Source organism: Misgurnus anguillicaudatus, chromosome 12, assembly GCF_027580225.2.
Source record: "Misgurnus anguillicaudatus chromosome 12, ASM2758022v2, whole genome shotgun sequence".
NCBI classification, from domain to species: Eukaryota; Metazoa; Chordata; class Actinopteri; order Cypriniformes; family Cobitidae; genus Misgurnus; species Misgurnus anguillicaudatus.
In genome coordinates this window covers 18,464,546-18,490,891 of record NC_073348.2, presented here as the reverse complement: position 1 = coordinate 18,490,891, position 26,346 = coordinate 18,464,546, and the positions used below count along the sequence as shown (strand labels likewise).

Below are 26,346 nucleotides of genomic sequence, written 5' to 3'. Positions count from 1 at the left end.
TGCGGAGAGGTTTGGCAGCCAGGCAAGAATTCAAGGACCTGTAGCTAACATTATACATCAACTTTACACAGTAACCTTAAATCTGTGTAATAGTTGATACACGTTAGGTAGATATATGAACTAATGTAATTTACTTTCCTTGTTATCAGAGATAAACTACTGTAAAATAGCTTTGTTATTTTATACGAATATGTTTATTTCGACAATGTATTTGTTTCAAAGATCAGTTTAGCCACTAGCCAGACTGATAAATACACAGAACGGAAGTTAAATTTGCGCGTCCGATGAAACAGTTTATAACAAAAGATGAAATGCTTTCATTTAAAAATCTATATTGATAATTAAATTAGGTTATAAATAGTGCTGGGCAAAGATTAATCACATACAAAATAAAAGTGATTTTTTGCATAATATATGTGCGTGTACTGTTTCTTATTATTGTGTATATTTAACCACACACACACATTCATATATTCATTTCAGAATTGTTTGACTTATATATAATTTTTTTCCATTTATTTTTAATATAGAATATATAAAAATATAAATAAATATATATAAACATGTAAATGTTTCTTAAATACATACATGAATGTGTGTGTATTTATTTATACATAATAATTACACACAGCACATACTCTCATATTATGCCAAAAATCACTTTTATTTTGTATGCGATTAATCGCGATTAATCTTTACCTAGCACTAGTTATAAAACAAAACCACTTAAAGACCCATGAACATAAAGTGAACCAACCCGCTGACTATTCAATGTTCTGGTAACCGTTTTGCACATAGCCCTACACCACTTTCTACCTGTTAAAACTAATTTGAAATAACAGCAAAATAAAGAGTTCATATCATTCCTGCATCAGTTTCGAATTTCTTTGCCAAAGAATCAGCCGTGCTGCCGATAATGTCGGCAGACTGTGGTTTAGTCTAAACGATCTACCACGAGTTCTCGCGACCAGCAGCACGGTTTGGCCTGCATGCAACCTTTTACTGCTCCTCTGGGATCACGCTTAAATGTTCATATGGAACAGGAAGGGAGTTAATGTTACACCATAAGAGCCGCGTGGCCAAAGCCACCGCAAATTCAAACCAGGTGAGATTCACCAATGCCAGTATAGCTACCAGCACTCTGACTTACACAGGGAGGCGGTCTGCAATTTCAAAACTTCATGTCACCATTGTGGGGTAGCAAAGACGACTAATAAGATTAATTTCGGTGATGAATTACACTGGATATATCTTAATGATCTCTGGTTTACTTCACCATGGACGTCTTGCATTACTATGGACAGGTTGGACTCACAGGCTCGTAATGTTTGCTCGATTCATGACAGATGTGGAGTGGATAGAGTTTCGAGAAGAACTTCTTTTTTATGATGGTGGAGATACCTGATCAGCAACATGAGCGTATATTTTATCATAACACTGTCAATTAGCCTTAAGGAACCATTATGCCATTTAAACCCTAAAAAACCCTGTTATCCTATGATCTGAGAAAATTCTCCTAAAACTGAGGTCTTTGACCTTTTTAGTTATACTGTAGATAGAGAGGAGAAGCAGGGACATGTATCAAATTAAGACGGGATTTAGATACTTCGTTGTGTTACAAAGATATATTTTAATTTTAATGAATAGATTTAAACAAACTTAAAACACTTAAACTGTTAGAAACACATGACCTTTATTTGTTACCATAAAAATTTACATTGAACATTGTTTTGTATGAAATACAACAGATCATGCAGAATAAGAGTCGTCGTCCTTCCTCAACTAAAAGCAAATTATATTTTTACAAGCATCTCGATTGTGAATAAACAACCAGGAATTCATTTTATTTTCGATAGGCCGTGTAAAGCTGTTTCACATCAATACAGTTCAGACTCTTCCCCAACAGAAACGGTCAATCCAGACAGGCAGGTTACTTCAGTAAAGTGTGCTGGCTCACCTCCTGGCCTTTTTTTCTTTCATGAGTTTCTTGCTCTCCTCTCGTCTCCTCTTGTTGACTGGGTTGCGCGGATCATAGATCTCGAACGTGTCTTCGTCTTGCATGTTGGCATCTTTTACCTTTCTGCTTTGCTCATCAAATTGGAGAACATGGGCCATCCTAAATCATAGGGGAAAGCAGAGCTTAGTTCAAAAGAACAGAGTAACTCAAGTCACCGGCCACTAAATCACCAAAATAAGTGATGGTAATTTCCCAATGGAACGGATCGGAGCAGACTTTCCTTTTGTCCACCGTCAGATTCGCTAATTTAGTGCAACCCAAATTAAAAACTCTTTTACTTGTTGGGAGCTTCTTATCGCACAAGATCTAATACCAGAACACTGATGTCAAACTTGGATTTAACCCATCTTTAGCTACAAGATTCCCTGCAAATACTGTTAAATGTTGTTCCTTGGATAGAGCAATCAAATGTGTTTGCAACAATATGATGGCTAGTTGTTTATATTTTTTAGTAAATTGCAGTTTTTGGGTGAACTTAACCTTTATGTGGTGTACAGCCATTTTGGAAGCAAAATACTATTCCCAGTTATTGCGATGATTAACACTAAACCTGTAGATCCTGATTCCAAAATTCCTAAAAGGTGCAGCCAGCCAATCAGATTGGAGCTTGTAGACTAAGCAGTTGATCATAATCTTCTATCACAACAGAGATGTCTCTTGTAAGAGGTTCCAAAACAGCGCAGCTACTACAGATAAACAGATCTACCTTTCATTTCTTCAGTAATACTCTTTCTTTCCAAGTGCTTGGTGGGAGAGGAAACCATCAGCCAGAAGAAACATTCCTGAAGCATTCCCGAGTACCACCATCAGAAGGAAGAGCTCACCGCTGGCTAAAACCACTCCTGGAGAAACTGTACTGTATGCTGGGTTGTTTTAACCCATTGTTGGGTTAAATATAAACATTTACTAGGTTAATTTAATAGCTGAGTTTGTCCCTTTTTGACCGAACGCTTTTAAGGAATTAAGAAACTAGAAAAGACAGGTGTCCACTTCAAATATATCAAATATGTGGCCAGAGATGTCAAAACTACTGTTACTGCAATACTCAGTATGTAACAATAAGGTGAAATAAAAAGTCACATCTTTCTACAGTTTCCACAGGACCAACTCAATCTTATGTCTGAACCATATAATTGAATAAACTGATCAAACGTAAACAGTTTTATTTCGTGAACATGTCGTTTGCCTGATGAAGACCAAAACATCATGCGTGTTTTAATAAATAACTATGGGAACAGCAGAGGCAGGGTGCCGTTTTTTGTTTTTTATTGAGCAGCGACTAATGTCAATACCCGCATGTGTATGTATATATGGGTGATTCTCACGAAACCATTGAAACACCACAACACTAATGATTTTAGCTTTAAAATGTGTAATATAGTAACATTAAAAAGCATCAGAATTAACACAATACTGTGTTCTACCTTGCACAATGTGTGATTTCAACATAAGAATTTAAATTGTAAATTTTATCTAATTTTCTGCTGAAATTCTCATTACCGCAATGTGTCCGGCTGTGTTTGAACATGCGTTATGTTGTAATTTAATCAAATTAACACAAAAATATTAAGAAAAAAAAAAGAATGTTTTGCTAGACTACTTTAGATGACAGAAAAAATATTTACTGAATATTCATGTATAATAATAATGAAGAAAAATTAGGAAAATGATTTGTCCATGCCTGATGTTCTCATCCTCCGCAACACTTTTTGAGAACAGTTTAAGCACACATACAGAATTTTAATAAAGTTTGATTTTGAGTGACCAAGCACATGGACCAGTTACTTCAAGATGGCTACCAGGTAAGATCATTAATTTGAAATATTGTCTTGTCAGAACGCTTACACGACATTTTGATTATCATTACCGCAACAGATGCTTATTAAATGTTAATTTAATTAATAGAAGCATAATACTTTGATTTTAAATGCATGTGCAGAATCTCCAAATTATGTTCTTTCAGGTTTGTCATGTCATTTTGAAAATATGTCAGTGTTGATGTTTTCTGACTGTTGCGGTAATGAGATTTTTTAGGACTAATTTTTAAAATTATGTTACAAAAAGTGTTAAATGATAAGTAAAAGTTTTTAAATTAATGTTCCCATTTACTCCAGACTTTTTTGCCGCTTTTTTTTGTTTTTCAATGTGTGGTGGGGAAAAAAGTAAATTTAAGCAATTTTTACATTTTCATGCTTGACATTTTTAAAACCAAGTTTTTGTGAGAATCACCCATATGTTCATATGTTGACTGTGCGATCACTCATTGTACGCAGTAAAAAAAACAATGTGTTAATTTGAATGTAGCCGGGCGGCAAACGCTCTTAAATATATAGCGACGCAGTAGTAAAGAGCATTTTTCCGGCCAGTCAATTTTTTCACATTTTTAGAATGCCGTGTCGAAAGCGCATTGGAAGGAAGAAGGGGAAGTTGTGCGTTCACGTTTTCCACACAGTTTTAGATAGGAAAGGTGAACTGTCCCTTAAAAAGACACACTTTAAAAAAAGTTCCAGCTCCCCTAGAGTTGAACATTTGATTTTTACTGTTTTGGAATCCATTCAGCTGATCTCCGGGTCTGGTGGTACCACTTTTAGCATAGCTTAGCATAATCCATTAAATCTGATTAGACCATTAGCAACGCTCTAAAAAATAACCAAAGAGTTTTGATAATTTTCCTATTTTAAACTTGACTCTTCTGTAGTTCTCTTCTGTAGTTACATTGTGTATTAAGGCCGACGGAAAAGTAAAAGTTTGCAATTTTATAGGCCGATATGGCTAGGAACTATACTCTCATTTTGCAGCAGGCGCAGTGATATTACGCAGCGCTCAAAAATAGTCCCGTGCTATTGAAAGTTACCATGGGGACAATTTTCGGGCGCTGCGTAATATCATTGCGCCTGCTGCAAATGAGCCTATTCTCAAAAAAGTGGAGTGTCCCTTTAATGGCGCTTTTCCATTGCATAGTACCCCATGGTTTAGTTTAGCTTGAGTCGGGTCAGCTCACCTCACTTTGGCGTGGTTAGCTTTTCCATCGAGTTTGGTATCACTTCGCAGTGGGAGGGATTATAGGCGTGTCGTTATTTTTGCACAGCCTACTGCTGTGACATCATACAAGTGAGAGCGTCCTTGTACATTCCCATACATTTATTTATCAGTCCGCCACAAAATTAAAATTGGCCACCACAAATAGATGTTTGCACATCGCGTTTATCACTGCCTCTGTCTCACGTGACAGTTTCTGTTCAAACACCCGTGGGGTCAGTCGACGGCGCTCCGCTGAGCCTCATTGAAATTGAATTTAATATAATGCTGACGTGCTCGTCGCGAATGTGCCGCCACAAACTGCAAGTTTGGAAAAAACTTGTATGGTGTCCCTGGTTCTCAACCTGTTGATGTTTTTCATCGCTAAAAGGGAGTTTGGGAAATTATAGCAGAGCACAGATGACAACATGTTTGTTCAAGACAGCGCAAGCTAGCACTAAAGGTAAAGCTAATCTTTTACATATAGCGATGACGCAAGTAGAGACGGTTCTCTCAGGCCAATCAGTGATCTACTGTGTTTTCGCATCACGTTTGGTATCAGCTCGAGTCGCTTGGAATCCCAACCGAGGTGGTACGAAAAAAGTATCGGGTACTACGTACTGCACCCAATGGAAAAGCTCCCAAAAGTAAGCTGACCTGACCCAAACGAAACCAAACCAAACCGTGGGGTACTATGCAATGTAAAAGCGCCATTAGTAGCAGAGGGATATTTGTAGCAATACCCAACAATACATTGTTTGGGTCAAAACTATAGATTTTTATTTTATGCCAAAAATGATTAGGATATTATGTAAAGATCATGTTCCATGAAGATGTTTTGTAAATTTCCTACCGTAAATATATCAAAACTTTATTTATGTGAGTGGATCCAGTTGCTAAGGGCTTAATTTGGACAACTGTAAAGGCGATTTTCTCAATATATATTTTTTTGCACTCTCAGAATCCAGATATTAAAAAAGCTTTATCATCTTGGCCAAAAATTGTCCTATCCTAACTAGGGATGCACCGAATCCAGGATTCGGATTCGGACGAATACTGGGCTTTTTGACGGGGTTCGGGTTCCGCCGAATCTTAGATTTTTTTTCCACCGAACCGAACCCTAGGCTTGCGCTACGCTGGTCGATGTCACGTGGCCGTTGATTACACACATCGGGTGCTGACGTGGAGATAAATCGTTTTTTTTCCAGTGAGCCTTAGGGGCGGTTCACATTTCGTGGACGCACCTGGAAAAAACTAGCACATCGTACTGCACCGCTTTCATAATGCATAGGCTTATGGTAATTGTCAAAATAGTTTTTCCCACTTGTCATCCTTTCATAATGTTGCCTATCCTTTTTTTACAGTTTAAATCAAATAAAATGAAAAATACACTGCTGTGGACGTTGTTTTATTGTGTTAATGGAATATCAATGCGAGTAGGACTCGGTATTTGGTTTCGAAACCTTTTCGCAAAAATTCTGGATTTGGTGCATCCCTAATCCTAACACACTATACATCAATGGAAAGTTTGTTTATTTTTCAACTTACAGACAAATGTAAAAACCTCATTTTTAAAAATATGGTCCAAGGTCACAAATGTGGCTTCCTGTGTGAATGGTCACATGCACTTCTTTAATGCAGTCTTAGGGGCTTTTAATGTAAACACTTACTTGAAAGCCGCAAATGTACAAATCAGACCTAAAGAAAACAACATGTGACCCTTTCTATTTAATCCAGGTAAAAGTCTCAATCTAATTTTGAGATTAGGACCCTCAAAGTTTGATTTCACATTGATTTCAATCTTTGAAATGATCTTACACGGTAATATGAAATATATCAAGGTTATATTTACACAAAATCATCCTACACAGCATAAAGAACATTCTATGTAGAAAACAGTAAATCACTAAAAATCACTTTAGCAGGGTTTTCACAGACAAGGTCACATATTTCGTATTTGAGGAAAGCTTGTGTTAATTTTTTTCATATTTAGGTTAATAGTTTCTATAACCTCCTAAAACCCAAGCTTTGGTTTGTCTTTCTTCAGATTTCTTCCAGCTATTTGGGGTTAGGAAGAACCAATTAATATAATAACCAAGTATTTTTCTTTGAATATGAAGCAGTGTAATTGTCCACGTTTGTGTACAGGTTCCAATTACACAGAATTAAGTATTATGGTGCAAACAACATAAAATGTGATCTTGCGTCTTAGGTGGTTAATACCATTAGGTTTCGCTGTAAAAACCGTAAATATATACTTAAAAGCTGGAATTGTATCAACACAGGTATGCAACCATACAAGTGTAAAAGCTTTTAAACTTTCTAGAGATTCCTCAAGTCTCCCTTAGTGCAGAATTTTGGATCTGGGCAAGGAATGAGATGCAAATCCAACATGTTCACATCTCACCTCTGCTCTGCTGACCTATATTTCCTACTAAGAGGATGGCAGCGGGGGAACTGTCAGAATCAAGACATGAAACTTCAGCAGGGGTGAAACGGGTCATTGTTGTACATCATAGACATGGCTGGATGGCTCTCTGGGGTCTCATCTAAACCAAAAAAAGATGCGAAAGGAACTAACAATCCACACCTGTTTGAGCTATTCTGGTGAAGGTCAAAAATTTCTGGAAAAACATCTCTCCGAGAACCCAAAGCCGGTAGCGCAGGTATGAAACTGAACGCATTTGCCTATAAAGTCAAGAGCTGGTTTGAATGAACAAGATGTGATGGCAGATTTCAATAATTCAGCAGCTTGCGGCCGCCATTCAATCCGGTGCAACTTTTGGTGGTTTTGCAGAAGTGTGTCAGGAAGTAACCGTAGGAGCTGAAGGAAGATTTAGATTGAGCCTGTTGTCTGCGTCAAGACGAATGCATAAAGGAACTGAGAACCGAAGCAGTCTGCTCTTTAAAATTACGAGGCTCTCAAAAGTCTCGCTTTCGTAAGTAATCCACCATGCTGCTATTATTGAGCTTTCGCAGAACCCCTGAATTCGGCCAGAGACATATAAAGCGTGTCTGCGCGTATACATGAGCACGTTTTTAAGAGTTTGTGTGTGTGTGTGTGTGTGCATGCTCGTGTCCATTTGAAGTCCGTAGGAGATGTGACAGCTCATCTAGAATGTCATGGCTATACTCTGGCAGACTCTGAGGACTCCCGCCGCGCGAGGCAGTCGGCTCTGATAATTTGTCTAGCAGTCTCTGTGATGACAGCCCGTCCGACTCCTCGCCCAGAGTTATGGCTTGCGCAAAAAATCCCACCATTCGATTGGGGCTCTTATCAGGGACGTGCTACCGCTTCAGTCCGGCCGTGATGCTGAGGCACTCGGAAGCCTCTTCCTGAATTTATTTTTCTTTCGCTTTAGAAAAATAGAGGAGGAATGAGTGAGGCCCAGGCTCCTGGGCGAAAGAGGTTTTTGTAGACGCAGACACAGATGGAATAGTTTACAATCTGGCCCAGACTTGACTTCCAGTGTCTGACCTGTTGTAACCCGTGTTCCTTTCACGGGGTGCACCAGACCTTCGGAAAGTGGTACAGACTTCGCACTGCTGTTTTTCTAGCACTGGGGGCCTCTTGTGCCTCCTCCCGAGAATTGGGCTTGGGGCTCCCAGCTAAGGGCCACCACCAGAGACGTCTGAGCTTGGTCGGGGTCCCGAGACAGTAATGACAGTCGAGGATGAAATAACTGAACTAGACGGTGGCCCCCGTTTTCCTCTCACATGTGGTATTTGTTGGAGTATTTAAGTGGATGTATTTAGATAGAAGCTTGAGGTCTTTGATGAAAAGAGAATGCAAGGAGAAAACACAGTGTCGGAATTCATTTCCCTGCAGCGGAGTGCCGCACAAAGAGGGAGGACGACGGCCTGACAGATCCCTCGCTTTATCCTGAAGCATGTCACCGCTGCGGCTGCGCCACTGTCTCGCACACCATTAAGACTGATAATTCATCAAGCGTAAAGCCATTACGCTCCACAGAGGCATGTGCTCAACCGCATTCTTTACGTTTGATTGTGATTTACGGTCTTTTTACAAATGCGTTTGCACTTGGAAAAATTACAGGCGTCTACCATACACATCGCATCCAACCCACAGACTATCAGACTTCAACCCAAGATTTTAAATGAACCCAATTCTATGGATTGGGCATGTGTAGCTTATGGAGAACCCAGAAAAGCTAGTTGTGCATACCGCTGAAGCTATACGTTTCAACAAAAGCAGAATGATTTACCAGCCTGCTTCCCGTAATCCTCTGAAAAACTAGGACTAGCCGTGTTACGCACTTGTGAGTAATGTCCTATTGAGATTGGAGTTCATTAAATAGAGAAAGATATTGTTCATAATAAAATCTCCAAATGCGAATGGGCAAAATCAGTTTGTAAGTATCTGCTGCCATCTCAGAGGCCATACTTACAAACGCATTTGTCTTCATCACATATGCTAGGACGATCATGGGGAAAACAGAATCAGATTGAACCATTTCTAATTGATATTCTATTTGTGTACTTAACAGTACAACTGAAGGCCTAACGGTGTGCCCCGTATACACCATCAAGATTGATGTTCCCCTGAGCCTGATTCATTTTGCAGCATCATAAATGTTATCCTGGCCAAAGGACTGTGCTGTCAATAATACACTCACCTCTACTTGCATGAATATCCCTTCCATCAGGCCGAAAGATAAAACAAAGATGATTGGTTCATTGCTAGACATTGCTCAGATGGTTCTGCTTGGTTGCTAGGTACTGCTAGGGTTTTCGGTTTGGTGGCGAAGATGTTTTTATTGGTTGCTTCTTGCTAGGCAATGATAAGGTGATCTGGCTGATTGCTAGGTATTGCAAGGGTTCTCTGTTTGGTTGCTGAGATGTTCTGATTGGTTGTTAGGCAATGCTAGGTTGATCTGGCTGGTTGTTAGGCATTGCAAGGGTTCTCTCTTTGGTTGCTAAGATGTCTGAGTGGCTGCTAGGCATTGCTAAGCTGTTCTGCTTGGATGCTAGGTAATGCTAGGATGTTCTGATTGATTGTTAGACAATGCTAGGTTGCTCTGGTTGATTGCCAGGTATTGCCAGGGTTTTCTGATTGGTTGCCAAGATGTTCTGATTGATTGATAGGCAATGCTAGGTTGATCTGGCTGGTTGCTAGGTATTGCTAGGGTTCTCTGTTTGGTTGCTAAGCTGTTCTGGTTGGTGGCTAGGTATAGCCAGGGTTTTCTAGTTGGTTGTCAAGATGTTCTGACTGGTTGCTAGTAGGGCTGGGAAAAAATATCGATACAGCAGCTAACCACCCTGATATTTCAATATCTAATATCAATATAAAAATCCCTATGTGTGCGTCAAACGACCTCCTCTGCCGCTGCTGTAGTTGTCCTTTTCCAGTTGTCTGTTATATACGGCCATTCGGCCAATGTCTCAGAAGTTAGCAGGAGTAAGAAAGTATTTTTACCTTTCAATAAAAAAAAATAGAAAAGGTATTGCAATGTATCGCAACATGCAATGCATTGTATCGTATTGTGATAAATCGTGCCACAGGCCTTGGATCGTGATATGTATCGTACCGTGAGGCCCTTGCCAATACCCAGCCCTAGTTGCTAGGCATTGCTAAGCTGTTCTAGTTTGGTTGCCAAGGTTGCTATGGTTTCTGGTTGTTTACTGGATGCCAAGATATCTGATTGGATTCTAGACAATGCGAGGTTGCTCAGATTGGTTGCTAGGTAATGATAGGAATTTCTGTTTGGTTTCTAAGACATTCCAATTGGTTGCTAGACTATGCTAGGTTCCTCTGGTTGGTTGCTAGCTATTAGCAATGGGTGCTCTGTTTGGTTGTCAAGATGTTCTGACTGGTTTCTAATATGTTCAGAATGGTAGCTAGGCATTGCTAAGCTGTTCTGGTTGATTTCTAGATACAGTCAATGTTTTCTGATTGTTTGCTTGGATGTTCTGATTGGTTGCTAGGTATTGCTTAGCTGTTCTGGTTGCTACTAGGTATTGCTAATGTTTTCTGTTTGGTTGCTAGGATGTTCTGATTGGTTGCTAGGCATTGCTATGATGTTATGATGTTTTAGTTGGTTGCTAAAGATTGCTAGGGTTTTCTGTTTGGTTGCTAGGCATTGATAGGATGTTCTAGTTGATTGCTATGATGTTATGATGTTTAGTAGGTTGCTAAGGATTGCAAGGGTGTTCTGATTATTAGCTAAGATGTTCTGACTGGTTGCTAGGCTTTGGTAGGGTGTTCTGGTTGGTTTGTAAAAATGTAAAACCTATGTAACATATGTTTTTGAATAAGACCGCATATTGAAATATGCATACTAACATTAATGCAAGAACATTAAATGATGTACAACATACAACTCGTGAATAAATCGTAGTATTTGTGAACCAAATAAAAACACAGCTAACTAATCTTGCTTGGCTACGCTTAAATGAGGCCATCAGCATATATAAGTACAACACACTGTATGCCGGTCCTTTTGGCACATATACTCTATAGCAACAAAGCCTACCACTGGCTAATCCCGATCACTGGTTCCTGCTGGCACCCGTAATGACTGTCTGTTAAAAAGACAGCACGTGTCTGACTGCAGGTTGACGCGCCCTGCTGGGGCCACTTTGGGTGCCACGGCCTTGTCGGCTCGTCTGGCGTACGGTGGGTGTGACGTGTTCCATCTGGGCCCTCCGTCTGCTCAAGCAGTTATTTACTCAGTTAAGTCAGCTGAGAAAACTACTTCTCCACAAGTGGCTATTGCTGCACAGCAAAAACAAACACTGCATACTGTTCTAATGGTGTCAGCGAGATCCAGAGCCAAACGCATTACTTGGATGGAGAGCCGAGGTGGTTCAGGCACACTTAGGGCCAGCAGCTGTGCCTGATGTGGAGAGAGTATGAACGTTTTGCTATGTTAGTTCAAATAAATAGCTACGCTAGCTTAATGTGAAACAGTAGCCCTGCACTGGGACAATCAATGAGGTGTGAGTTATTGAGAATGCACTTGATCACAGACAACTGCAAGTCCATTAGTGCATTAAACCTCCGTAGGAATGAGTAAAACAGAGAGGAGAACTGATGTAATCCCACTCACCAGCCTTTATCCTCATCCTCGCCTAGTTCCTCAAAGTTTTCCTCAGGAACATTAGGAGCTTCTGAGATCGCAGATGTCAGCTTGGATTTGAAACTCTCCAAAAGGGCAAGTGTCTTTAGAGGCAAGAAAGACAATATGATATTTTGATTTTTATGTTTTTCACTTTCAAATTGTCAAACTGCATGGGTACCAACAGAAGCATCATGGTTTTCATCAAGAGATGAATGAAGTGATATATTGTAGTCCTTCAATGCAATGCAAGTCAGTTGAACATAACTGACATAACTTATAAAAACAAGATTACATTTTAAGTTGAAGTAACATAAAATATATGTGGATTTGACATCATTTTTACAGTGTTTCTAAATGTAAAATAATAAACATCTTTTTAATTTTTAAGTTATAACCTACCTGTGCCTCTCGACCAGAGCCCCTCTTCACTTTCTGTTTTTTCATGTCCTCATACTTCTTCCTGCTCTCCAGGTACTCAGCCATTGCCTCATTGGCTGGTTTACTTTCACCTTCAATAGGAAAAAAGTGATTATGCTCTGAATGAGAGTAATTCATTGACTCTCAGAAATCAATCTTAAAATAGTGTGCCTAAAGTGAAAGGATTTAAGGAAAGGATGAAAAGAAAAATAGATGAATTCCAGAGTAGAAGTTATTAATGTTACATATGAAATACATAAAGTTTATGCAACTATAAATTTCAATAAAGATGACAACTCCAGTGAGCCATATAATCTGTATTTTAGTGCCAAACTTCAGGTCCCAAGACCCTCATCAGTGCAAAAGCTAAAATCTGAGTTTGACTTTCTTTTCTTTTAAAAGATACAAATCTACATTATGCAATATTTAGGGCTGGGAAAAGATTAATTGCGATTAATCGCATACAAAATAAAAGTTATTTTGTGCATAATATATGTGTGCGTACTGTGTATATTTATTTTGTATAACCACACACACATACATATATTCATGTCAGATTTTTTTTATTTATATATCAATTTTTCTAATTTATATATAATATAGAATATATAAAAATACAAATAAATATATATACACATGTAAATGTTTCATAAAAACTTACATGAATGTGTGTGTATTTATATGTACATAATAATTACACACAGCACACACTCATTTATTATTCCAAAAATCACCTTTATTTTGTATGCGATTAATCTTTTCCCAGCCCTAGCAATATTATGTGACCAAGGACCACATCAGATATGTGTATACATAAAAACACAAAAATGTTATCAGATATATGATGACACACAATATTAGGACTCGTGTCCACCAAAAGGTTTTTCCCAGCGACCAGAGTAGGGGTGCATTGTAACACGTATCTTGTCAGTAAAGCCGGTTCCTTGATTAGTAGTAAATCTCATGCTTTCAGATGGAGCGGCATTTACTACACAGAGCTGTAGTTCACTGACAAGCTGGGTCAATATCGCATGCATTATCACATGCGATATGTCCACCATAATGAATGTAAAATTGCCTGGCTTGTCAGATATTAAAAAGCATTTTATTTTATTTGTGGCTCAACATTAGCAAAGGTCCAAAAAGTGCAAACAGTCATCAGTGTAATATTATGTCTTCTGAAGTGAATCGATACGTGAGAGAAAACAATAAAAAAATTTGAGCTTATTTGAAGTTACTGAAGGGCTATGTTGCCATGAATACATGACGTATCAGTCACTTAATAATCTCAAAATACTAGCGCTGTCAATCGACTAAAATATTTAATCTAGATTAATCGCATGATTAACTCATAATTAATAACAACTTAAATCGCACATTTTTATCTGTTCTATATTTACCTTAATTTGACACTTTTTAAGTTTTTAATACTCTAATCAACATGGGCATGTACAATTATGGATGCTTTATGCAAATGTATGCATAGTGAAAGAGTGAGCAAAAATTATTTTCAAGAAAATCCAGTTAAAGATTTTTTAACTCTTTCCCCGCCATTGACGAGATATCTCGTCAATCAAGAGAAAACGCTTCCCCGCCAATGACGAGTATTTCCGTCTTTCCGCAATACCGCTATTATCCACTAGGTGGCGCCCTTCCGTAACTTTTTAAACCCGGAAGTATTGAACTATGGCAAGCTGCTGCATGTCCGTGTCTGTTTGAAAGATCGCTCTGAATGGGATCTCTATGAAAAGTCCATCACAAAAATGGAATTATCTCTGCTTTTTGCTCAAAATGTGGTGTTTTTGCAGAAAACTACCCATATTCAAAAGCTGATTACAAAAGAACTACTCAAGGTAGGATGAAACGGGTTTTTTTTGTTTGAAAGCAGAGGGTCTGTTCTTTCATTTTGTATATTGTATGATTATATATTTGAAGAAGAACATTTTCAGGAAGGCATTACACTTTTGTGAAAATCATGAAAAACGCTGGCGCTGACTGGCAACTTTTTTAAAAAACGCTGGCGGTGAAAGAGTTAAGGTTCAAAACTAAATCCCCGTATCCATACCTAAACTCTTTCCCCACCATTGACGATTTATCTTGTCAATTAAGAAAAAACATTTCCCTGACAATGACGCTTTTTTTACGAATTTTTACGGTAATCTGTAATTCTGCTATTATCCACTACCCAATTTATAAAAAACAAATTTATCAAAACATACATGAAGTTTAAAATGTTGTTAATCGTTCTGAATCTGATCTCTAACAAAATTCCTTTACAAAAATGCAATTATTTAAGCTTTTGCTCAAAATTTGGTATTTTTGAAGAAACCTACCCATATTTAAGAAAATGAAGATAGGATGAAAGTTTTTCCCCATTTTGTTTGTTTGTTTAAAGCAGAGGGTCTGTTTTACCATTTGATATATTTGTATGTTTATATATTTATAGAAGAAAACTTGTTGATGACAGCATTTGAAAGTTTTCAAGAAAGACATGAAAACATACAGCACAACATGTTTCCTTTATCATTTAAAATCAAGACATCCTCCTGAACACCATGCAGCGTTTGAGAAAGACATGGCGGTGGCGATCCTGGGTATCTGCTGAATGCATAAGCATGAAGAACGAGAGACTTCAGCTCTTCATTTCATGTCAGAGATGAGAAGAGGAATGACTAGGGTTGGGACGAAAAGTAACCTGCCGCAGCAGTGTGGGGGTAGGGTTTTGTGTGAATATACAATGTATTGTTTTAATCCATAAACCATAGCTAATCTCCTAATTAAATATTATTTATAACTCTCATGTTTTGGCAACATACGGTAGGTTTATTATTAGTTTGTAAATTTACAGCAATTGGTTCAAAACCATTACCTATACTAGCATATCTGTCTAAAAAACTTGTTACTCCTGCACTTAGGGTTAGAAACGTTATCCCCTTCTTGTTAATCTTACACGTGACAAACTAAAAATAACATAGATCCTGTAAGCTGTAGTTTTACAGAATCAACATCAAGTACTTTAACAAATAATTAAAATACTTAACGGTGCGAGGAAGATCGTTTTCGAGTCTTGTCGGTCTTGATAAAGCTTTAAACATCAATCAGGTCCTGAACTTTATTTCTCTTAATAACCATTTTAACATCAAGCAAGTCCTGCACTTTATTTTCTAATTCCTGCATGTTTTAAAATCAGACACACATCCTTTGTATAAGAATTTAGGGCGGTACACGTCTCAGAAAAGGTATAAGTAAGGGATAATCCACGGCTAGCCATGCATTAAAGGGTTTTAATGCACGACGTAGAGGCGAAGAACCACCCGATGCGTAGCTAGTTGTCTCTGCGAAGTGCATTAAAACCCTTTAATGCATGGCTAGCCGTGGATTATCCCGCTTATACCTTGGTTATTTGCCAAGTTAAAGCTGTAATTAATGTTTACAGTGTAATTTTTTAACAGACGGGTAAAAATGACGGTCATTTTCTTAAGTTAAGGCTCGCACTCCATCCGCTTTAAATAAAGTAGTGCTGAAATATAACCTGCGCACTTTAAAGAGAGACACACTTATGTCTCGCTCGCTCGCTCACTCTCTCTGCAAGTGTAACTGTGTTACTATGGTTACCAATGTTTATAGTAGCAGATTAATTTCTAACTGTAATCAAACTGACTGGAACTACCTGTGCATTAAACGGTTTTAATGCACACCTTCCAGCCAATCAGAATCGAGTATTTAAACAGACCATGGTATAAATAAAGATAATTTTAGACATTTGATGACTACTGTATAACTGTGCGTTCACACCAGACGCGGAAGAGGCGGCAAAAACGCGATATTCATGCGTAGTTGTTCCGCTTGAACATTTTGAGTTTACGTGCTTCATTCGCGCATGAAATTCTAGTAATACGAGACATTCACGTGTAATTTCGCGTAATGGGAGGGGCTTATATAGCTCAAATTGAGTAAACTTGTAACATGTAAATCATTTGCGCTTGCCGCCTCTTCAGCGTCTGGTGTGAACGCACCATAAGGCTGGGTCTCAATTTATCCAACAACGGGCTAGGCCAAGGGTCAAACAGAACTGGGCGTTGCGTTAATCGCACGTTAATAAAATGAGTGCCGTTAAAATGAATTTACATTAATGCGTTATTAACACGTTCATTTTGACAGCCCTACAAAATACTAATCTGGGATGGCATGAGGGTGAGTAAATTCTAAGAGAATTTTCATTTGGATTAACTATTAAGGTATGCAAAAAATAACGCCATACTAGTGATGTAAAATTTAAGCTTATTTACTTTAACAGCATCAAAAGTAACTCTCCCAATTCCATGCTACAAACTGGAAAAATCAATAAAATTGTGACTGGGGTGTTGACACTGATGTCTACAAGCATTAATGTGCTACTGTGTGAATTCCCCAGCTCAGACGGTCTAGCACTGATGTCACAGTTTACCCAGTGGACACAATGTTTCTTTCGTCTTCACCTGCTCTTATGGCAAATATGACCGAATGCTTCACACTACAAGCTGCAGAGGAACAAACAACATCAGACGAAACCTGCAGCGCTTTTAGTGCTGTCATGTAACAAAAAATATTTTCCCTTACAAATGGAACATTTGTTTATTCTCCTTATTTATGGAGCACTGAAAACCACATTGAAGAGAAACTGGAACATTTGTTAGAGAGAGGAGAGAGAGAGAGAGAAAGAGAGAGTTAGCCTGAAAGCAACTGACTGAAGTTGGCTATGTTTGAAAATGTTTAGTCTGTGGCATGAGCTAATAGAAAACTAGAAAGACAGAAAGGACGTAATGAGCCAAAGACTATTAAAACACACTGACTGTGTAGAAACCGAGCACTTCTCAAATCTATTGCTGCTGAAAGTATATTTATCATGGCCATAGTCCAGATTGTGAAGATACAGCTTTGATAGGACTGAATTAACAGTACAACAACAAACATATTACATATTAACATATTACAACAAAGGGCAAAAATGTCCATGGTCTTTTGGTAGTCGGTGCAGGCTGAATACGTATACGCAAAGCAAGAATAAATACCCCTGCATTAGTTTACTCTTTGTTTACAGTTCGATTCAATTTATTATGATTTCCCTGACAAATCATCTTGAAGAATGAATGTAAACCACACTACAACTACACTGGTGCAGAAATTTCAAGTAGTTCAAATTATTTACATTTATTCTTGTGGCAGACAGTCTGATCCAAATCAACAAACAGTACACGCTGTTTATTAGTATGTGTGCTAATCAAACCCACAACTCTAACCAGACAAACCATTACCTCTTGCCTCTAACCATCTGTCATAAATAGACAACTTCTCTTTCTAACTTTAAAGCCATTTCCAAAGGATAGTCCTATCCTACATTTTTCTCATTGTTTATCTTGCTTAAAGGCCCAAGTACACCTGCACAGGCAAATGCACAGCCGTACTTAGATGTTCGATGCATGCGCATTGCGACAAACTGCAATATGTCTTCAGGCCCACATACTACATTAGGGTTGTGACAATTGATAGGGCAAATGCGCGTTTTCTCAATGAATGAATTTAAATGAATTATGGTGAAATGCCGCAACATCCAAACGCCAGGGGGCGCTCTCGTGCAGAAACTCCATTTGTGCCACAGAAGAAGTAGCATTACAAACACTATTCCAGGAAATATCTAGAGGCATATTTATATCGCTGTTCTTTAGATTGTTTCAGGTATTTTCATGATAATAAAGAATATTTTAAATGATTGTGTTTGACGAGTGTTACTTTTTTAAATGCACGTTATAAACGAGTCAAACTTGTAGTGATTTTAGATTGATAAGGACTTCCTACTGATCACGGAGCCGTAGTACATGCACAAGCTGTGCTTGAAACACTGAATCGGAGCCTTACGATTCAGAATCGATTTTAGACAGGTCTTTTTAATCGGAATGCGATGCATCGATGCACATCACTATACTACATACTCCTGTATGGTGTGTAAGTGTGTATTAGTAAATTTTAACGATATGCAAAAGGTACAACCCCAAAGTAAACGATGACGCGAGTTATCGTCTTTAGCGTAAATCTCTTTTATTGGACTACAACAAACACACAGATTGTAGGCAACAGTTTACTTCCTGGGATTGGTGACGTAGTAAAGACCGACATTATCATAATTCCTCCAGCTCGGACTCACTTAGCCTGACATTGTCATACTCAATTCTAGTCAGAATTTGAGTCTGATACCGCTCCATTGGGCTATGATTATGGGGCGTGTCTCAACTGAAAAATACCTCTGCACTCAATTGGATAGACCTACGACCAATCAGAGCAATGGAGTGTGTGACGTATGTTGAAATGGTGTCTTTAGCAGCCTGAACGAACTGCTAATTATTTCACTACAATGACACTAACATTGTGATTATACTAAGTCTGAGTTAGCGAACGTACATCAACACCTACTATTTTTACAACATTTCATTTATATCACAACATTAAGTATTAAGTCATGCAGTCAGACCATTTGTACGTTAGGTGAACTTCATCCATGACGATACCCATTACGTTGGGTTCAAAAATATCGGAGCCTAAAATGTCTCTCCACTTATTCAGCAGCCATGATTCCGGGCTTCCGAAAATACGCTGGCAACGACCGCTAATTATATCCATCTCGTCATGCACGCCGAGTGATACCCATTTCAGTTGCTTCTTTAACTTGGTCCTCCATAAGTGCGACCAAAGGAGAAACAACAATGACAATAGGGTTTTCATGTCCCGTCTTCATAGCGACCATCGGAGCTAGCTGATAAATTAAACGTTTGCGGAATCCCGTAGGAAGGACGGCAAAAACAGTTTTCCGATCAACAAATGCCTTGATCGCGTTTCTCTGTCGATATCTTTTAGAACAGACTCAATGTCAGAATCCACACATTGGAATTCTACAGCGGCAGCCATTTTGTTGTAAACAGATTCAACACATGTGCTATTTGGTGACGTGGTTGATTACGACGTTACTGTTGATCATCTGTCCATCATCGTATAAAGCCCGCCCTGACAATTTGATTGGTCGACCAGCTTTGGGTTTCGCATAGAAGCTCCTCAACGGAAAAACCCCAGACCGATCTTCCCATTTTCAAAATGTTGTGGGCGGGGCTAAGATCGGCTGGTACCCAGGCTGGGACTCACTGCCTGTAAATTAAATCATGTTACCATTGCATTGTGAGCGAATCTTTCAAACATGGTAAGGAACGTCACATTTCCGGATGACGTCAAGAGGTATTCAGGCCAATCAAAACGTACAGATTAGGTGGCCAATCAGGAACACAAAGCTTTTCAAATGAGTGCGTTTCAGGAAGAGAGTGAAATCTGGAGCTATGTAGGGTATGTGGAAAACAATGTGTTTTTAACCATAAACCACGCAAACACATTGCATTGTACCAAATACACAAAATAACGTAGTTTTTTAGCAATGAAATAGGTGCTCTTTAAAACGAAGTGCTCTTTATTAGAAAAGTAACGGCCTGGGTCTACTTCACTTTTTACAAGTACGTGAGGGTTTGTGTACAGTGCGCGTGACACAAATTTTGTAATCAGAATATGCACGTGTCGAACACCTGTGTACAAGTCAAATGAAGCATACTTTGCAAGGCTGTGTGTTCAACTATGCGGCTACGCTTGCATATGCAAAAAATGAAGCATACGTATATGTATATTTCATGTTTACTTAAAACATAAGATCCACTTAATAGTAAAACCTGACAAAACCTTTTAAAAAATCAGTTTCTAGAAGCTGGAACTGAAGTCCTGATGGACATTGTAATCTCCAAAAACCTTTTAGCTGTAAATATTTCTGTATGGAATGGGCCGGACTTACCTGAGATGTAATGTTCAGGTAGAGTGGAACTTAATTGAGTAACTAAAGCTTGAACCCAACAGGTTATTTGAACAGAACGGCTGTCATTAGCTTCTGGAAGCATGCAATTACTCGTTTACAAAGGTATTCAACCCATGAATGCCACAGATTCAGAGGGGCGATTGTAATCTTTCTGAAAAGTCAGTGCTGGTACAAACCCTTTCCTCTTTGATTTATGTGAGCAAAAAGTGATGCCTTCCACTCTGCTCACCCAACGCTCGCGCTCAGGCCCAGCTGCAGTCCGCAACTTGCAATCTGCTGAATGATGACACCCTTAGGGCCTACGTGAGCAACACACTCCATCTACACCAGCTGGTGTTTCCAAGTACTGTCTTTGAGTTTGATGGCTATTCTAACAACATTCCACCCTCTCCTGCCACTCAGGCCAAAAGGATCTACAAATCAAGCGAGGGGCAACAGGGGGTGGATTCGGACAGCTAACACCTCTTCGTTAGGGAGGTGGGTTGTCGGTCGAGAAGAAGCGACAGATTCAACGATCCGTGAACCTAATGCAAACCATCAGTCAAATCTCACATCTTTAGCAGTCCAGCACTGGAGAACTTGAAAGTTCATTACAGTCTTTCACAATCTTCAGCTAGAAAGTATAAATGCAAGAAGAAGAAACCAACATCTGCTAGAACCTGGGTTTGTTCTCATTGGCTGTATGTTAAAAGGACACTTTTTTTGAAAATATGCTCATTTTCCAGCTCCCCAAAAGTTAAACATTTGATTCTTACTGTTTGGAATCCATTCAGCTGATCTCTGGGTCTGGCGGTACCACTTTTAGCATATAGCTTAGCATAATCCATTGAATCTGATAGACCATTAGCATCACGCTAAAAATTATCAAGGAGTTTTTGGATATTTTTCCTATTTTAAACTTGATTAGTTTGGGTCGGGTCAGCTTACTTTTGGGAGCTTTCCCGTTGGGTGCAGTACGTAGTACCCGATACTTTTTTCGTACCACCTCGGTTGGGGTTCCAAGCGACCCGAGCTGATACCAAACGTGATGCGAAAACACTGAAGGTAACTGATTGGTCAGAGAGAATCGTCACTACAGCGTCATCACTATAATGTAGATTAGCTTTACCTGTGCTAGACTAGCTTGCACTGTCTCGAGAATTTTATCATCTGTGCTCTGCTATAAGTTCCCAAACTCACGAAAAACATCCACAGGTTGAGAATAAGGGACACCATAACAGTTTTTTTCCAAATGTACAGTTTGTGGCGGAACATTCGCGACGAGCACGTCAGCATTATATGTGTATCATGCAACTTCAATGAAGCTCAGCGGAGCGCCGTCGACTGACGTCGCGGTGTTTGAACAGAAACTGCCATGTGAGACTGAGGTAACGTTAGTGATAAACGCGATGTGCAAACATCTATTTGTGGTGGCCAATTTTAATTTTGTGGCAGACTGAGAAGTAAATAAATGTATGGGAATGTACAGCGCTCTCACTTGTATGATGTCACAGCAGTAGGGAGCGCAAATATAACGACACACCTACAATCCCTCCCACTGCGAAGTGATACTAAACTCGATGGAAAAGCTAACCACGCCAAAGTGAGGTGAGCTGACCTGACCCAAACTAAACTAAACCGTGGGGTACTATGCAATGGAAAAGCGCCATTACAAAAAAGTGGAGTGTCCCTTTTAGGCACATTAGGCTGTGTTCAAACTTGAGAACCCAAGTTTGTTTGACATGAGTGGTGGGTTTGTTTGGGAGGTATGAAAGATGTTTTCTGAACTTGGATGTGAACCAAGCAACCACACCCAAATCTACCTGCAATAGAAAAGAGGTCTGGTCCACTCTTTACACTAACTCCAATAAAGATCACAGCTGACAAACAGTTTTCCTTTAATTTCTTGGTCTGAACCAAACTTATAATCCAACTGTGCAGCTGTAGTCAAGTAGCTTATTTTTTAGTAAAAGGATTTACTACTGAAACTTAAATCTGAATCTGTCTGCCAGGTACAGGGTTTGCCAGGTCTGGGGTTTCCCTGCAGAATTGGGCTACTTTTAAACTGTTGTCGCAGGTTGTTTTTTCATGGGTTGAAAACCTACTGTGTTTACGATTACTACTATGGAATGATTTTTCAAGAAGAAACTGTGTAATGCATTACAGTGACTCACAAATGTTTTTTTAGGTATAGGAGTGGTATATCTTGAGTTTGGGGCTAATTTGACCATTGGGTTGGTTCTGTTTTGTAGACCTGGCAACCCTGGCCACCCATGCACTAAAAGAGCTTAGAAAAATCTAAGGGAGTACTGACACTGGTGCTGTGTATCGGCAACAATTTCCCGATAGATGCATGCTACAATAAGATGCGTATCACGATACAGGTAAACTTTGAACTACGTTTTTGTTTATAATTTAGTAACATTATTATCTGTTTATTGTACATTGAATAAGCAAAATCTTGCAAAATTTGTGTTTTTGCCATTCTTATTAACATTTAGGGAACTTGAAGAAAGGCATAATATCCATCTCTGCGAGAGCTACAGTACTTAACTCATGTCATTTTATTTCAAAGTAGTTTTACTAAGATAGTGCCTTTACTGGGATTCTCCTATTTAATTCTTCTATAATCTATGAATAGATGAATAAATATTACTCTATAGAAATCAGATTATTACTGACAGCTATAGCTTAAAGTGGCTTATCTCCTAGACACACATTTTTAAGTGCAGTTTGTTGTTTCTTCCCAAATGTGTATTATAAGAAAGTGGCTAAAAAACCAGCAGCACTGACTTAAAATGCATGCAGAATAAAAGTCTTTGTTTACATCATATAGGGCTTATTCGCAAACACCGGAAGTCGCTAGCCGCGGCCATCTTGTTGACATGACATCTGTCCTGCCCCTAGCCGCACGTAGATTTGAGTCGAGGGGAGCAGTAGCCTAATGGCTTCATCTTGTCCGTATTAAGAGAAGATGAGCTTGATTATTGTGGAACAATATCAAATAGACCCAATAGCCTTAAGTAAAGATCCGTCCTTATTGCCAGCCGTAACTTATCCGGATATTTATAACTATATCGTTCATACAGTATCCGCATTCATCATACAAGCACGAAGGGCCGTTCACATTATAACTATAACGATTACTATATCATCGTCCACATCACCATACAAAACGTTTATGCTAATTCGCTCACGGCACTCGCGCAAATCACTTGCCTTTAATATTGCTTGTAATAAAAACTTTTGCAGATGTCCTCAACACGCTGCGTTTCGCGTAACTCTAAACAGTGAATCTAATAGTTTGTGTAATCTCTTACCTTTGGCATAACAGTTAGTTAATGTAATAGATTAAAAAGCATTACGTAGTCAATTTTCACAGCAACTGGAGGTAATCTAATGTTATAGACCTCAGCAATGAGCTTACTGTCATTTTAAGTGTTCGTGCACTTGAAGTTCAAATAGATTTTAATGCTATCAATGGTTTATCCTTCACCAGGTGGGAAAAATCGCTCAGAAAGTGATCCCAATGATGTCGTTCATTGTATCTGTATCGTTATAGTTTTGGTGTGAGCTCCGCTATTCTGTTTAATATAAAACGATTTTCAAAACTATGTGAACGGCCCTTAATTCCCTACCTAGTATCAATGCCAGACCTATTATGTTCATATAGTTATTAATACTAATTTAATAAATGTCTCAATTTATGGCAGCTTATTTGAAAGAGCAGTTTCAGCCACTGCTTACAGCTAACCATATGTGATCAAATTATGGAGACAGACTTTGCTGTGAGCATATATCCCTAACGTTACCTGTGGTAAAATGATGGGGACAGACTTTGCTGTTGGGAGTCTCTCCTTCGCTGGTTCAACTCCTCTCCTTTCATGTTTTCTGACAGTCGGTATCGCATAAAAACTAATTCCGGGGTTCTTTTTGCTGTTGTTACAACATCCGTGTATTACACCACACACCATCGCGCGGTTTTAAAAAAATTACAACGATAATACCATGCATAATACCCACGCTGCCTCGCTTGTCAATTGACAGACTGACAGTTTTATGTCAACAATATGGCCGCCGCGAACATTGATGACGTAGATCAAATAAGCCCTATATGTGTTTAAACTGTGTATAATAATTATGTATATATATTATAAATATGCACACATCCATGTATAATTTTAAGAAAAATATATATGTATATATTAAGTATTTATATTTATATATAATATCAATTATACATAAATATACAAATGTATATATACACACATGTAAACATTTCTTAAATATATACATGCATTTATCTATACAAAGTTATTATACACAGTTCACACACATATGATCTAAACATAAACTTTTATTCTGCTATAGATTATCGCGATTAATCGTTATGCATCCCTAGACGCGACGTGTAGTCTTTTTTGTGCAATGCAACTGTAACTTAATGACAGTTTAAGTTAGGATATCTTCGTATAAAGAGAGAAAGAGCACGTGCTTAAAGGGCACCTATTATACAAAATCCACCTTTACAAAGTGTTTGAACATAATGTTTGTTGGAAGTGTGTGAACACAACCACCATATACAATGAAAACAAATCCACCTGCTCCTTGTTTTTTAATTTCCATTAAACCAAGCAGTGTCATACTGTCAAAGCAGTTTTGAATATCTTATCAATGAGAGATCACTTTTGTAAAGCCCCGCCTACTTATTGTCCTGCATTACCATAGTTTCCATAGTTGTACTCTGTCCACCAGATACAATTGTCTCAAAATGTAAAGTGCTCAGTGTCTGTTTGTAAGGACGTGAGGAGCTGTAGCTCATTTGCATTTAAAGGTACAGACATTAAAACAGCATGTTTTTGCTCCCACCCAAATACGGGCATTTCGGACATGCTATAATAAATGATCTATGGGGAATGAGCTGAAACTTCACAAATTTCTGGGCACACCTGAGACTTATATTACATCTTGTATAAAGGGCATAATAGTTTAGGAACGGGTGCAGGCGTGTGAGCATGCGAGACGGAAACAGAAGCAGGAAAGTATACCCCTTAAATTTCACTTAACTTTCTCTGTGGATCAGCTATGATCCTTCACGCTACCTTCAAAAGTGCGTCACAATCGATACGGAAGGTGCTGTGTCGATGCGCGCATTATCACATGTTCATGTCGATGGTTAAACGTATCAATATTTTGAACAGAGCGCTAATTTACACTATCCAAAGCAAACCAGAGTGCATTTGACCCCTAAAAGCCTGGTTTATTTGACTAGTGTAAGCGCTCTGTAGCATGCCTGGGCGTGGTTTGGTTAATCTCGCCCTGACTCACAAGCAGAGGTGGTCTCAGTCCTCTTTAAAAACCTTCTGATACATGCAGCACAGTTATGAAAATGTCTGATAGGCATAAATGATAGATCGTCTAAGCGGTCATCTCGTCCCAAGGGACTCAAAATAAAAAGCCACACACTTTACATTATGATGCATGTTAAAAGAGCACTTTATCTCCTGTTTCTTGCTAAATAATTGCATCCTAAAATCGAAAAGCATGCTTGGGTAGAAAAAGTGTGTGTACATGCATGTGGTAAAATGGGGACATTTCAAGGCAACCATGCCAAATTTGAGTGCGCACTGAGATGAATGCTGAAGCACATTTCTGATGTGCATTTACACTCATTCAATAAAACGAATTGAAATCTGATGTCAGATACACTCTGGTCCGCATCAATTGCTCTAGTGAGAAAGCAAAAGTTTCACTAATCCAAAGCAAAGAAAACCCTAACAAAAAAGTGTATTTCAAAGCTACCAAAATAAAATTTAGTTTTACATCAAACGGTCAGAATTACCAACCTTCGCATTTTGTGAAAGGATGCTGTTACACCACAGATCTCTTTGATATAAAAACGGCCTAACTTGCAAACGCTCCCTCACAATTTTTGTCCACATCGCTGGGTTTGA

General features: G+C 38.7%; 1 protein-coding gene across 1 annotated transcript in view; it reads right to left on the bottom strand.

Annotated features, from left to right (window-relative positions):
• Positions 1 to 1,674: 1,674 nt before the first annotated feature.
• Positions 1,675 to 26,346, bottom strand: part of cwc27 (CWC27 spliceosome associated cyclophilin) — a 55,575-nt gene continuing 30,903 nt past the window's right edge. Inside the window, exons 12-14 of the mRNA XM_055208979.2 lie at positions 12,517 to 12,626; positions 12,106 to 12,218; positions 1,675 to 2,116 (exon numbers count right to left, since the gene is read on the bottom strand). Coding sequence (XP_055064954.2) covers positions 1,954 to 2,116; positions 12,106 to 12,218; positions 12,517 to 12,626 — 386 coding nt within the window. The 3' untranslated portion in view covers positions 1,675 to 1,953. The remainder of the gene's footprint in view (positions 2,117 to 12,105; positions 12,219 to 12,516; positions 12,627 to 26,346) is intronic.